This window comes from Ambystoma mexicanum, chromosome 2p (genome assembly GCF_040938575.1).
Source record: "Ambystoma mexicanum isolate Mex_15411 chromosome 2p, UKY_AmexF1_1, whole genome shotgun sequence".
In the NCBI taxonomy this organism is placed as follows: Eukaryota; Metazoa; Chordata; class Amphibia; order Caudata; family Ambystomatidae; genus Ambystoma; species Ambystoma mexicanum.
In genome coordinates this window covers 1,472,197,773-1,472,210,648 of record NC_090923.1, presented here as the reverse complement: position 1 = coordinate 1,472,210,648, position 12,876 = coordinate 1,472,197,773, and the positions used below count along the sequence as shown (strand labels likewise).

Sequence of the window (12,876 nt, the reverse complement as noted above, 5' to 3'; positions counted from 1 at the left end):
AGGCTCCGAAATGTGTTTGTAGAGGACAAGCATCTGCAATGCCTCTACTGCCTGCATCCGGACCACAAAGAAGGAGAATGCAAGATATGCAGCGGATTCTCCTAGAAGACGACAAAGGACAGGCACAGTAGGCTGTCAGTGTGGCTGAATGGCAAGGCCTCTGCCCCGTGCTCCGAGCAGGGGCATGCCTCCCCCAAGGCCGGTCGGTCCGAGGTGCAGGCTTCTAAGTCCTGTGAGGGCGCCTCATCCGTGGGGGCCCAAGATAAGGCCAAGCACCGCAAGTCTGGGTCCACCGGGGTCACTGCGGAAGCGGGTCCCACGGCAGACAGGGCGCGATCGCCTCCATTGCTAGCCAGAAATCGTGCTCCTCCTCGAAGAGAAAGTCGTCCAACCTGGCTAAGCTGTGGGAGAAGCCAGAGAAGCCACAGACGACGAAGAAGAGCTGCCCAAGAAGGCCCAGGCGGCACAGGATAAGTCTTCAGCGACGTTAGAGGTGGTGGCGGCTGCTCTCTCGAAAGCTAAAGGGGTGGACCCTGAGAAGGTAGCCCCCACAGCGCAGAAGGTATCCCTTCCTCCGAGGCGCTAGGCCGCTGTGGTGACTTTACCAAAGGTCTGCCGGCACGTTGCAAAAGGGGACACCACCTAAGAACCCGGTTACAGCCCCTCAGGGTGGAAAAAAGGGGCGGGGCAAGGAGGCCCCAGAACAGTCAACAACAAGGACTTGGAGTCCCTACACAAGGTCCACGAGGACGTGGAAGAGGAGGACTGCAGCGCGGGGCCTAGTGTTCCGATCAAACTAGTTCTGCCGAGGGATGTGTCTCTGGACATCCTATCAACCCTCCACACCTTGGTGTCGGAGATCCAGAAGAGGATGCCCCAAGGGCCTGTCACTACGGTCCCCCAGGCCACCGACCAACCGCCAACAAACAAAAAGAAGCGCCATCCAACGACCCGATTTCAGCTTCCACATCCGCTTCGGCTCCCCCAGCATACCCAGACACGGGGACGGATATAGCCACGACGACGGACGACGATGACGATATAGTCAGAACGGGCAGCAGGTCCCCGCAGCCTATGGTGTCCCCACCAAATGAGGTGAGATAATTCCATTCGTTCCATTCTATGATCGCCAGAGCCTCCGAGCTGTTCCAGCTTGTGCCTGAAGAAACCAGGAAGGAGGCTTTCCTATACCAGAGGTGCGAGGCCAAGAGGAAGACAATTATGGTGGTGCCCCTTCTGGATGACGTGTAGGAGTAGGGCCTAGTCCTCTTGAAGAACCCGTGCACGGCTCCAGCCAAGCAGTATAGGCTGGAGAAGAAGTACCGGGTACCGGAATCCGCACCCAAGTGCCTGAGGTGGCAACCATCCCCGGATTCAGTGGTTTCGGCTGCTACGAGGAAGCAGTCATCTAACCCATCCTCTTCGTCTTCAGTCCCTCCGGACAGCAAGGGTAAGAAGTTGGACACCATGGGGAGAAAAGTGATTTACACTGCAGTGTCCACCATCAAGGCGGCCAACACACTGGCAATCCTATGACAAGGAGCTGTGGTACAAGCTGGGTCCGATTCTGGAGTTCCTCCTCTACAACAAGAGGATGGAGGCGATCGCCCTCTTGCAGGAGGGAGAGGTAGCGTCGGATCACGCCATCATAGTGGCACTGAACGTGGCAGACACAGGGTTTCCGGCAAATGGGGAACAGTGTCTGCCTTTGTCGCCAAGGCCGGATTAAGGCCACACATTTCTGCCAGGAGGCCCAAACGAAGGTTCTGGGCATGCTTTTCGACAGAGATAACCTTTTTGGGAAGGTCGTCGACGAGTCCCTGCATGCCATCAAGGCAGTGATGGCCCATGCCTTGGGCACCTTCCAACAGCACTGCTCTTCCTGTTGTTCCTGCAGAGGAAAGTCAGAGAGGTCTTCGAAAGGTTTCTCCTCCTTGTACAGTCATCCTTCCAAATCCACGACCCAGGAAACCCACAGAGGCTGGTCCCAGGTCTACGGGGGAGGAGCACAGCGTCATCGTCACCAGCAGGCCAGGGTGCCGGTGGCGAAGCAAGCCTGCACCGGCCAAGACGTCGGGTCCCCATCCGTGCACCACGGTTGGAGGCCAGCTGACGAGGTTCATCAGTGAGTGGGAAAAGATCACCACCGACAGATGGGTGCTGGACGCTCTTGCCCAAGAACATTCCCTGGAATTTCAGTACAGGTGTCCGCAGATCCCTCCGGTGGCACATCAGGAGCAGCACGTCCCTCAGCACTTGGAGGAAGTACGGGCCATGCTACGAAAAGGGGCGATAGAGCTGGTTCCCTAGCGACTCCAGAGCTCCGGAGTCTACTCCAGATACTTCTTAGTAAGAAAGAAGACGGGGGGCTGGAGGCCCATTCTAGACCTGCGACGTCTGAACAAGTACCTCAAGTCTCAGAAATTCAGGATGATCACATTGCTGCATGTGCTCGGCCAACTGGAAAGAGGGGATTTCATGACGTCGCTGGACCTGGAGGACACCTACTTCCACATCCCCATTCACAGGAAATGGCAGAGGTTTCTACGCTTCGTAGTGCAGGCACAGCACTACCAGTTCAAGGCCCTACCTTTCGGCTTGAAGTCGGCCCCAGAGTGTTCACTAAGTTCCTGCCACCGGTGGTGGCCCATCTGCATCTAAGGGGATTCACGTTTACCCGTACCTCAATGACTGGCTCATCTGGGCCCGCTCCCGAGAGTCGGCCATTGGACACACAGAGACAGCCGTCAAGCTGCTGACGGATCTGGAATTCTCCATCAACTATCCAAAGTCCTGCTTTTCACCGTTGCTGAACACGCTGTTACTGGGGGCCAGATTCGATACAGTGTCCTTCCTAGCATCACCCTCAGAGGTGAGGGTAGCAGCCATTCAAGGTAAGGTGCAACAGCTGTTGCCAATGAAGACAGCCACTGTGCAGACCATCAAGTCGTTGCACGGAATGATGTCTTCCTGCATCTGCCTCATCCGGCTCTGCAGGTTACTGATTGAACCTCTTCAGAAGTTACTGGACGCTCGCTGGGTACATGCGTCCGTAAACTTCACGGACAAGATCACTCTGGACGAGTTCCATTGGGCAAAAAGGTGGTGGGGTGACCACTTCAACAGCGCCCGGGGCATTGGGTTTCAGAACCCACCATTCCACGAAACGGTCACAACGGATGCTTCCTTGGAAGGTTGGGGAGCCCACACAGACATCTGCACGCCAGAAGCCTGTGGCTGCCGGAGGAGAAGGATCTCCGTATCAACATCCTGCAGCTACTGGCAGAGTGTTGGGCCATCAAGTCATTCCTTCAGTCTCTAAAGGGCAATGTGGTGAGGATCTTCACGGACAACACCAACACAATGTTCTACATCGGGAAACAAGGGGCACTCGATCCGTGGCTCTCTCCAGGGAAGCGCAGGAATTGTGCCGCTGGGCCATCGGACAAGAAATGTTCCTTGTCCCTCTTCACCTAGCAGGAGTCAAGAACACGATTGCGGATTCCCTCAGCAGGGAATTGCACTGCTGCCACGAATGGGGACTTCGGCAGGACCAGGTGGACCACATCTTCGCCAATTGGGACAGGCCCCAGATCGATCTGTTTGTGACATCTGTGACCTCCAAATGCCAGAGGTTTACCAGCTGATTACACCAGCATTCTCCTTCCCGTGGGAAGGAATGTTTCTGTACGCGTTTCCACCGTTGCCTCTCCTGCTACGAGCGTTCAATACACTCAGACAGTGTTGTGCAGGATGCTACTAATCGCCCCGGTGTGGCAGAGGCAGATTTGGTATCCGGACCTTCTCAGCCTGTCGGCGTCGCCTATGTTCAAGCTACTGGCGGTCCCGGATCTTCTCGCCAGAGAAGGGGGCACGGTCCTGCATCACCACCCAGGATCGCTCAACCTGCGGGCTTGGCTCCTGCAACCCTAGAGTTTGGAGGATACGAGTTGCCTGCAGACTGCAGGGAGGTCCTTGCCAAGGCCAGGGCATCGTCGACTTTGAAGTTCTACGGTCTCAAGTGGAAGCGTTTTGCTACGTGGTGCTGGTCGCAGAAGATTACCCCTCTGATGGTCACGGCCCTGCAGATCCTTCCATATTTGCAATCCTTAGTCAAGGCCGGACTGGCGCATGCCTCGATCAAGATACATCTGGCGTCTATCTCCCTCTACACCAGGTCTCCAGGAAGGTCTCGTCAAGGAATACTTCAAAGGACTTTTTTGTTCTTTCCCACCGGTGAAAGCTCCTGCCCCGTTGTGGGAACTCAATGTGGTTCTGACGAGGCTCATGGGGGCCCCCTTTGAGTTGATGCATCAGGCCCCTCTCAGGTTCCTTTAGTGGAAAACGGCTTTCCTTGTGGCCATCACCTCTGCCAGGAGGGTGGCTGAGATACAGGCCCTATTCTGCAAACAGCCATACCTGACTTTCCACGAATCGAGGGTGGTGCTGCAGACCCACCCCTCTTTCATGCCGAAGGTTCCAGCGGAATCTCACCTCAACGAACATTTGATGTTACCTGTTTTGTTTCCTTCCCGAAACAAGTAAATTCGTCACCAGCTGAGAGGGCCTTTCACTCGCTCGATGTTGCTCGTGCCCTGAAGTTAGTTTTCGAAAGACTTCACAGCTGTTTGTGAACTTTGGTCCTGTGAATCATCGGAAGGCATTGTCCAAGGCTTCCATCTCAAGGTGGCTCTCTGGCTGCATCATGTACTGTCATCGGTTGGCGAACCGACCCCTGGCCAGGTGTCAGAGAGCTCACTCCACCAGAGCGATCGCTGCGACTATGGCGTTCCTAGCTGGTATGCCCCTGCTGGACATCTGCAGGGCTGCTACGTGGTGGTCCATGCCACGCACACCTTCATGAAGTTCTACTGCGTCAACAGGGAATCCAGGGAGGAGTCTAGAGTCGGCCAAGCAGTGCTACGCAACCTATTCGCCTGACGTGAGTCTGTTCCAGAGGTAAGACTTGATTGCTTCTGTTGAGCCTTGCCACCTTCCGTGGTTTTGTAATGCGGTACTGCTATGTATTTGTTATTCATGAGCATGTGAATCCATGGCAGACCCCATGCTGGAGAAGGAACAAGTTACTTACCTTTAACTATTGTTCTCCAGCATGGTTCTTGCAATGATTCACATGCGAACCTGCCCTCCGTCCCCCTCTGCGGCTCTTCTTGTTCATACTGCCACTTTACGTGCTTACGAAATCTGAAGATGGCTGCCAGAGGAGGAGCCTAGGGAGAGGGTTGTCATTTAATGGAGGTAGTACGACCCAGGGGACTGTGATTGGTTTAGAGGAGGAATACAGTTTGTAAGTGAAAGTCAAACTGTTTTTCTTTTTACCGAGGATTCTCAGCCTGACGATGGGGAATTTTCATGAGCATGTGAATCCATGCCAGACCCATGCTGGAGAACAATAGTTACAGGTAAGTAACTTGTTCCTTTCAGTATATCTTCAACATTTGGGAGAGTTTCCTTTCAGATTTCATCTCTAGTAAGTTCTCCTTTTTCAAAGACCTGTATTCTATCTGCAGTTACAGTTTAGAATCCCAGCAGGGGGGCTCACTCATCCTTCCATTCTTCGAAGCGCAATAAATTGAGAGCCTTTAAAATTGATCTTAACACCTATTATTGCAATGCTAGGAAGCAGTAGCAATTCAGCATTTAGCACCATGACATCACACTCATAACTTCTGAGGACAGATTGCCATATTGTCAGAAATCTGACATGCCATTTTGCCTCCCCTGAAGGTCTTTCCATGATTGATAAACATACCTGGTAGGTCTCCTGGAAGAACATTCAACCCAATACTTGTGTCCCACAGAATGTTATTTTATGTTATGTTAAAGGATATTTATACAGCACAGTATCATCACCTGAGTGGTCCCCTGGCACTGGCGGAACTGAAAAGCAAGATGGTAGGGTAAGTTCGTAGGACTGAGTGGGAAAAAAGCGCAAGAAAGCTGTGATGTGCTGTTGGCAGCTTCAGTTCAGTTTACACTGTTCGCTGAGCGTAGGTGTGAACTTTTGGTTGGTTGTCATGTGCTGTTGTGCAAGGCTATGTGTAGCTTGTTTCGTTGTTGCGGTGTAATGACGTGCGTACACTTAGTTGCGCTGTATGGGTGTGTTTTTAGAGTTTGAGCGGTGTAAGCAGATGGATGAGTTTTTTAGTGGGGTTGGTTAGTGGTGGTGCTTTATCGTACGCCCTCAGTGTTGACCACCTGTGGCACATGTCCCTGCCAGAGTTGTGCATTGTGGTGTGCTAGGTGATCTCCCTCCTATATTCTGTTCAGTGTTGTGGGTTGTTAGCAGGGTTATTTAGTGGTGATGCCTCCTCCACATGCCCCCTATGCTCAAACTAATGGAGGTCTACACTGCTTTGTTCCCTGGCATATCCTGGTGTGCAGTCACCATCGCCTCCCTGGGCCCCTTGAGGTTGGTGGACCTCGTCCCTGTGCACTTGAACTCCCTGGACCCTGTTGTTTATCTGTTCGGTTGACACTCTTTCCCCTTCAATCCTAATTTACAAATAAAACAAACTTCAAAGTAATACCCTCTGTCTGTGGTTCAATTTAGGACATTTCTATCTCCTTAGTTTCCGGTAGGGCCCTCTATTGGAACGGATGCACCTGGGTTTCCCTCCCACTCAGAGATCTCTCTACTTCTCTGCACTTTGTCGTGGTCTGGCCTAATCTTCTGTTTTGCCTTTTGTGTGTTCCTTCCGTGGGGAGTGCTTGTTGCTCGTTCGTTTTTGTCCAGTTCTGAGTTGAAGAGCCAGGTTTTTCTGAGTTTTCTGTAAATTTTAGAGGGTCCTTATGTTTCATATTTGTTTTGGGAGGGAGTTCCAAATTTTCTCAGCTTTGCAAGAGAATTCTGATCCACCAAGTGTTTTCCTTGTGTATGGTTTAGATTCCAGGCCATGTCGTTGCTGGATCTGAGTGTTTTGGTCAGCTGGTAAATGGTGAGTTTCTTTTGTAAGAATGCTGGTCCTGGCTGTGGATTGCATTGCTCTGTGTGTAATACACATTGTTTTTAAAGTGATTCATTTTTTGACTGTCAGCCCATGTATAATCTTTAGTGCTGGAGTGATGTGGTCCCTTTGCGAGAGTTTGAGAAGTCTGGCTGCTGCGTTCTGTATATGTTGCATAGTTTTGGCCCTACATAATATTTTTGTGTAAATCTCTTCACTTCTCTCACTCAGGTAATTGCAGGTTTCAACTGTTGTGGATGTTTGTCAGACATAACTTTGAATGTGGATGCTGGAATGAAAATTATTTAATTTATTGCAGTGGCATCAGGCCATGAACATTCTGAAACATTTTTCTGACTTTTAAGTCGTGATTATGCTTCTTCCTCCCTGATCAAGACGCGTCAATTAAGTATTGTAATGAAATTGTTTTGATATAATAACTAAATATAGAGTGACAAGGAAACTTTGTGGTTGTGTAGGATTGTTTCTATTACATAACATCTGATTACATTAGGAGTCTACAATTAAAAACGCAAAATAATTTAGCATCAAGCTATGTTTTTCACTCTAATATTTTTGGCTTTACAAGTTCAGATGCTACATTACTGTTTCATAATCAACCGGATACATATTTAAGGTGTGGTTTATTAGATTCTTGAGTAAGAAATCATGTGCAGCACCATGTCTCAGTGACCTCCCTTAGCAGCTGCCTCCAGGCAACATGTCCTACTGCATGACATTGTTGTTGTTTAATATTGATATAATATGCTGTTTGACATACCAAATGCTAATAATGTTTATTTAATTATTAATCCAACAGGCAACGGAAGCATGAAGGGGAAGAGAAGAATTAATATTTCTTTAAAATGTGATGATAAATCTATGTCACGAAAACTCAAAGCAAAAATGGTCCATTGTTTTTCTGAAAGAAAAACATGTACACGCACAATCTGGCCAGAATGTGACCAGGCAATGGCAGAAGAGAAAAATGAACAACAGCAACATGAGTTTGGAGAGCGAACATGTCCTAGTTTATATCAGATGACTTCACATGTACAAAGAACAGACACCTATATCGAATCTGAGAGTACCAAAATAAGTGACAACACTATAGCAAATGAATCTGACATGCTGCAAAGGGGTCACGTCTACGATTTCCCTCAAAGTGAAAAACACTTCCAGTCTGATGGCCACACTGAACATCAAAGAACAAATGACATAAAAGGGAGAACATTCACATGTTCAGACTGTGGAAAAAGCCTTTCCTCAATTACAGCGCTTACTAGACATGAGAGAACACATACAGGGGAGAGACCGTATCACTGTACTGTATGTGGCAAATGTTTCAGTCAAAATGGAGCTCGTCATAGACACCAACAAATTCATACTAGCAAAACTGAACAACCATGCGAGGCAGACAATCATTATGAACATCAACAAGCACATGAAAGCAAAGGAAGAGTCACATGTACCAAGTGCGGAAAAAGTCTTTCTTCAATGACCGCTCTTTTAAGACATGAAATAACACATACAGGGGAGAAGCCTTTTCAATGTACTATGTGCGGGAACCGTTTTGGTCTAAAAGGAGCTCTTCAGAGACATGAAAAAATTCATAAAGGTGAAAGACCCTATCAATGCAATGTTTGTGAAAAACGTTTCAGTCAAAAGCACAACCTTGTTGAACACCAAACAATACACACAAAACAAAATTGCTTCATTCATATATTGAAAACTATATAAATGCTACAAGGTGTCCGTACAAGAGACATATTGTGACCAAAAGCCAATTAAAGTTATGTAACCTAGTGAAATGCACTCCTAGCACTCACCTGGGTGCTGGAGACCTGTAATACATTATTATTATCAGAGTTTTTATTGAGCATGGACCTAGCTTCAAGAAGCAAGGGAATGCATTATAATCTTAGAGGGATTAACATGGTGAGAGGAGCAGAGAAACAAGAGAGTGGGGAGTTAACAACAGGGGAGGGGGAAGGTGGGCAATTCGTCAACAAGGGATATCCAAGCAACCAGAAGGGGAAAACACTGGGGGATAAGATCACTCATTCTCAGGTAGGGTGGGGATTGCAGGGCATGTGGACGCAGTTGTTAGAGAGGAGCCATTCATTGAAGAGGAGGGTATTGAGCTTCTTTTTGAACTGTAAAAGTGAGCATGCAATTCTAATGGTGATGTGGAGGAGGTTCCAGAGTCTTTGGGAGTAGACAGAGAAGGCCTGTCTTCTGGTACTTTTCCTTCCTGCACCGGTGGAGTTCAAGTGTGCACATGTCCTTACTTCTGGTGTATTGTAGGTCTCTGGAGATGCTAAGTTTCTCAGTGCAGTAGCTTGGGGGACTTCAGGGTGACAGCCTTGTCGATGACCGTAAAAAAGGTGGTGCCCGGAATGGTGCCTCCCTCTACCAGAATGGAAATCTAGAAAAAAAGAGCACCTGTGGGGGACACATGTGTTTCATGTGGCTATGACTAAACATCTATCATCATCATGATAGATGATTATTTTTTGTACATTAAACCATTGAGCACAGAAATGCTCCTGCAGGAAGAAAATGTTTTGAATGGAGTGTGACTGAGCGAGAATGATGATGATAGATGTTTAGTCAGAGTCACGAGAAACGCATGTCTCCCACAGGTGTTCTTTTTTTCTAGCCTTGTAACTGACGCAGGAGGATTTGAAGTGGATACGTGCTTGCAGCGGGAGCCAGTGCAGTTGATGAGGGTTGTGCTGATGTGGTCAAATTTGCAGAGCCCTTTAATGAGTCATTCTGAAACATGCAGGACAACATCTCAGGGGTGCCTTGGTAGTCACTGTAAGGCCATCCAGGTAGGAGAGGACCATTGATTGGAGAGCAGATCTAAAGTTGCTTTCTGGGATGAAGGACTTAATTTTCTGCAGGAGAGAGAAGTGGTACCAAGCTGTTTGTATCTTCGTTGCTATATGCTGTTTGAAGGAGAGTTGGCTGTCAATGTCAGACCCGAGGGACTTAGCACAAGTGGCCAGCTGGGGTGTGAAGCCCTTCAGGTGCACAGCAGAGAGCCAGGTCTGGATATCAGGGTGTTCAGTGTTGTTGATCAGAAGTAGGAGTTCAGTCTTGGAGGGGTTGAGCTTCAGGGAAGAGATGGACATCCACAACTGGATCAATGACAGGCAGGCCTGTGGATCACTTTGATACAGGTTATCTTGAGATAAGGCTGTGTGACATCTGGGTATTGGTGGATGCCAATGTTGTGTGGAGCGTGGAGGATTCCAAGTGGTTACATGTAAAGATAGAAGATCAAGAGGAAGAGGATGGATCCATGCAGGATTCCACAGGTGATGGGTATAGCTGGTGATCTGGAGGAGTCCATTTGTAGAAACTTGTGGCGATTAGCAAGGTATGATTTGAACCAGCTTATTTTATGTTATTGTGCATTTGGAAGGCACTTATACTACAAGAACATTTGTAAGGCACTTATACAACAAGTAAATTGTTTTTCAAAGCGCCCACAGTGCAACAGGGAGGGAACATGGGAATGAAAATCAAAAAACAATGAAAGATAGAGGCAGACCTACTAGGCCTTGTGAACATTCAGAACGTGCAAGTGCAGAGGGAAAGAGAGAGAGAAGGGATGAGGGATTTGGGGGATAGGTGCAGGTATACCAGGAGGGAAGTGCTAGGGAGTGAGCAGCTGTAAGTACCTAGGTGAGTGCTCAGCTGCCTATAAAAGTGCAAACCTGTGGTGGTGTAGGCCAGGGGGTGCCAAGGCAAGTGCTGGGAGCGGACGATTTGGTATGGGAGGCCAGGGCCCAAGCGGATACATAAAGGCCCTGGTCACCAATCTCAGCAACTGTGGGATTTTAGCAGAGGAAGGGAAGGAGGAGGTGAAAAAGAAGGTCTTGAGGAGCTTCCGGAATTTGAGGAGGTTGGAGCCCTGGGGGACACCACAGGTGTAGATAGAGGTAGGGCAGGAGAAAGAGCCCAGTATAACCTGGGAGAGATGGTCAATCTAGCTGATCCCTGTGCAGCGATGTAGATTTTTGGTGAGTGTCTGGACGTCTACTGTTTCAAATGCTGCTGAGTGGTCAAATAAAACTAAGAGGCAAGGAAGCCCTAATTGAGGGCTCGTTGATCACCTTGATGGTAGCCATCTTTGATCTGCATCTGGGTCTGAAGCCAGATTGGTAGTACTGAAGGCGGTTGTTTACGGAGTTGGGTGGTTACTGCTTTCTAAAGGATCTTACCTAGGACGGGTGATGGCGCGTTAGTTGCTGAGTTTGTCAGTGTGGGTTTCTTGAGAAACGGGAGGATTAATCCAGTTTTGAGGGTCGCAGGGAAGGTGCCTTGAGATATGGAGCTGTTAATGATTGTGAGGTAAGGGAGGAGTGCTTCAGTAGGAAGGGTCTTTAGTACAAAGGCAGGGTGGGTGTCGTCGATGTACAATGTGGCCATAAGGAATGTTTATGTGGCAGTGGGGCTTTCCATAGTGAGTGTCTTGAAAGTTGTCCATGTAGTTGTGGTTTTGCGAAATGTGATGTGTAGTGTACAGTTGGGGTCTATGTGTTGGCGGATCATGCTGATCTTGTTGATGAAGAAAGTTGATGGCAGTGGATTGTTCAATGGAATGCAGTATGGCTGGATCAGGCAGAGGGTTGATGCTGCGCTTGATGGCTTTGAAGAGGGCTCTGTTTTCATTATTGCCCTTGGCTATGGTGTTTTGGTAGAAGTTGACCTTGGCAGTTGTGATCAGTCATCTGCGTGTAGCACAGAGTTCCTTGAGCAGGGCGAGGTCGGATGTGCGGCAGGATTTTCGCCAAGTCTTTTCTTGTTTTCTGATGGTTTGTTTGTTGAAGTTTAGTTCTTGAGTATACCAGGATGTGGAACATTTAAGCTTGAGGGTGCATTGTTTTACTGGGGTATGGTGGTTGATGTTGGGGGTATTGAGTTCTTGAAGAAAAGAGTCACAGTCCTGGTTCGTCAGAGGTACATCTGCCCATGTGAAGTGGAGTTTGGCAAGGTCTTCTCTGGGAACCTCCAGTGGGAAGTTCTTGAATGATCTGAAAGCTTGTTTGCTGGGTTTCCAATGGTGTGCTTGAATGGGATTGTGTGACTAATGTCAAAGGGAATTGCCAGATGGGATGACCAGTCGAGTGTGATTGAAGAGCTGTGATGGAGTGTGGGCAGGGGCACTGATGTGCGGTTCGAGGATATTACCTTTCCTGTGAGTTGGGTCTTTCGTGTGCTTCAGAGTGTCGAGTACTGCCTTGTGTGCGCTCCCGCCACTTCTGTATGAAACAGGGCTTGCCAGTGTATCTTTTATGTTGTTACCCAGCCACCTCAAGTGCGCAGGGCAACTTTGAAAATAAAATGACCTGGGCATAACGGAAACTAGCACAAATTAAAAAGTTTCATCCTCTGTGGTTTTTTGCTTTCACTAGTTTTTAAGAATCTGCTCGATTAAGTGAAACAAATGTTTGTCCCAGCATGTCCCAAATTGTAAATAAGATCCATACCTGTAATTCCATATTCATGAAAAACCCAACTTCAAGAAGGCAACCATTTACACGGCTAACTTTCTTTGTGGAAAAAACACAGTAACAAAGTACTAAGGAGTTGATTCACAAAATAAAAGCATTAAATAATATATGTGCCCTTCAGTTCATGTACAAAAAGCAACGAATTTCAAAAGTATTTAGTTTTGTATCGCATCGCTGGTCTAGAAGCAAGCTAGGACGTAGTGGCACTGTATCACAATCCTAGTCTATCCTCACACGTTCTAAAGGCACAGATTGAGGTTACAGGGTGAAATGCAGCACTTAATTTACTGTGAAAATCATTCTGCCAGATTTAAGTTAATACTGAATAGCATACAACATATAAGGGGAGAAAAATAATGGAGTCTGAAGTTGCTATAATT

The 12,876-nt window shown here is 48.2% G+C and overlaps 1 protein-coding gene across 12 annotated transcripts in view; it reads left to right on the top strand.

Moving 5' to 3' along the window:
* Nucleotides 1-12,603, top strand: part of LOC138567640 (zinc finger protein 391-like) — a 954,911-nt gene extending 942,308 nt beyond the window's left edge. For 11 of the 12 annotated variants that reach the window (XM_069646091.1, XM_069646090.1, XM_069646086.1 and 8 more), the window contains one exon: nucleotides 7,789-12,603. In XM_069646091.1, coding sequence (XP_069502192.1) covers nucleotides 7,789-8,708 — 920 coding nt within the window. In that variant the 3' untranslated portion in view covers nucleotides 8,709-12,603. The remainder of the gene's footprint in view (nucleotides 1-7,788) is intronic. The other variant, XM_069646096.1, reaches the window with a different exon arrangement.
* The last annotated feature ends 273 nt before the right edge of the window (nucleotides 12,604-12,876 follow it).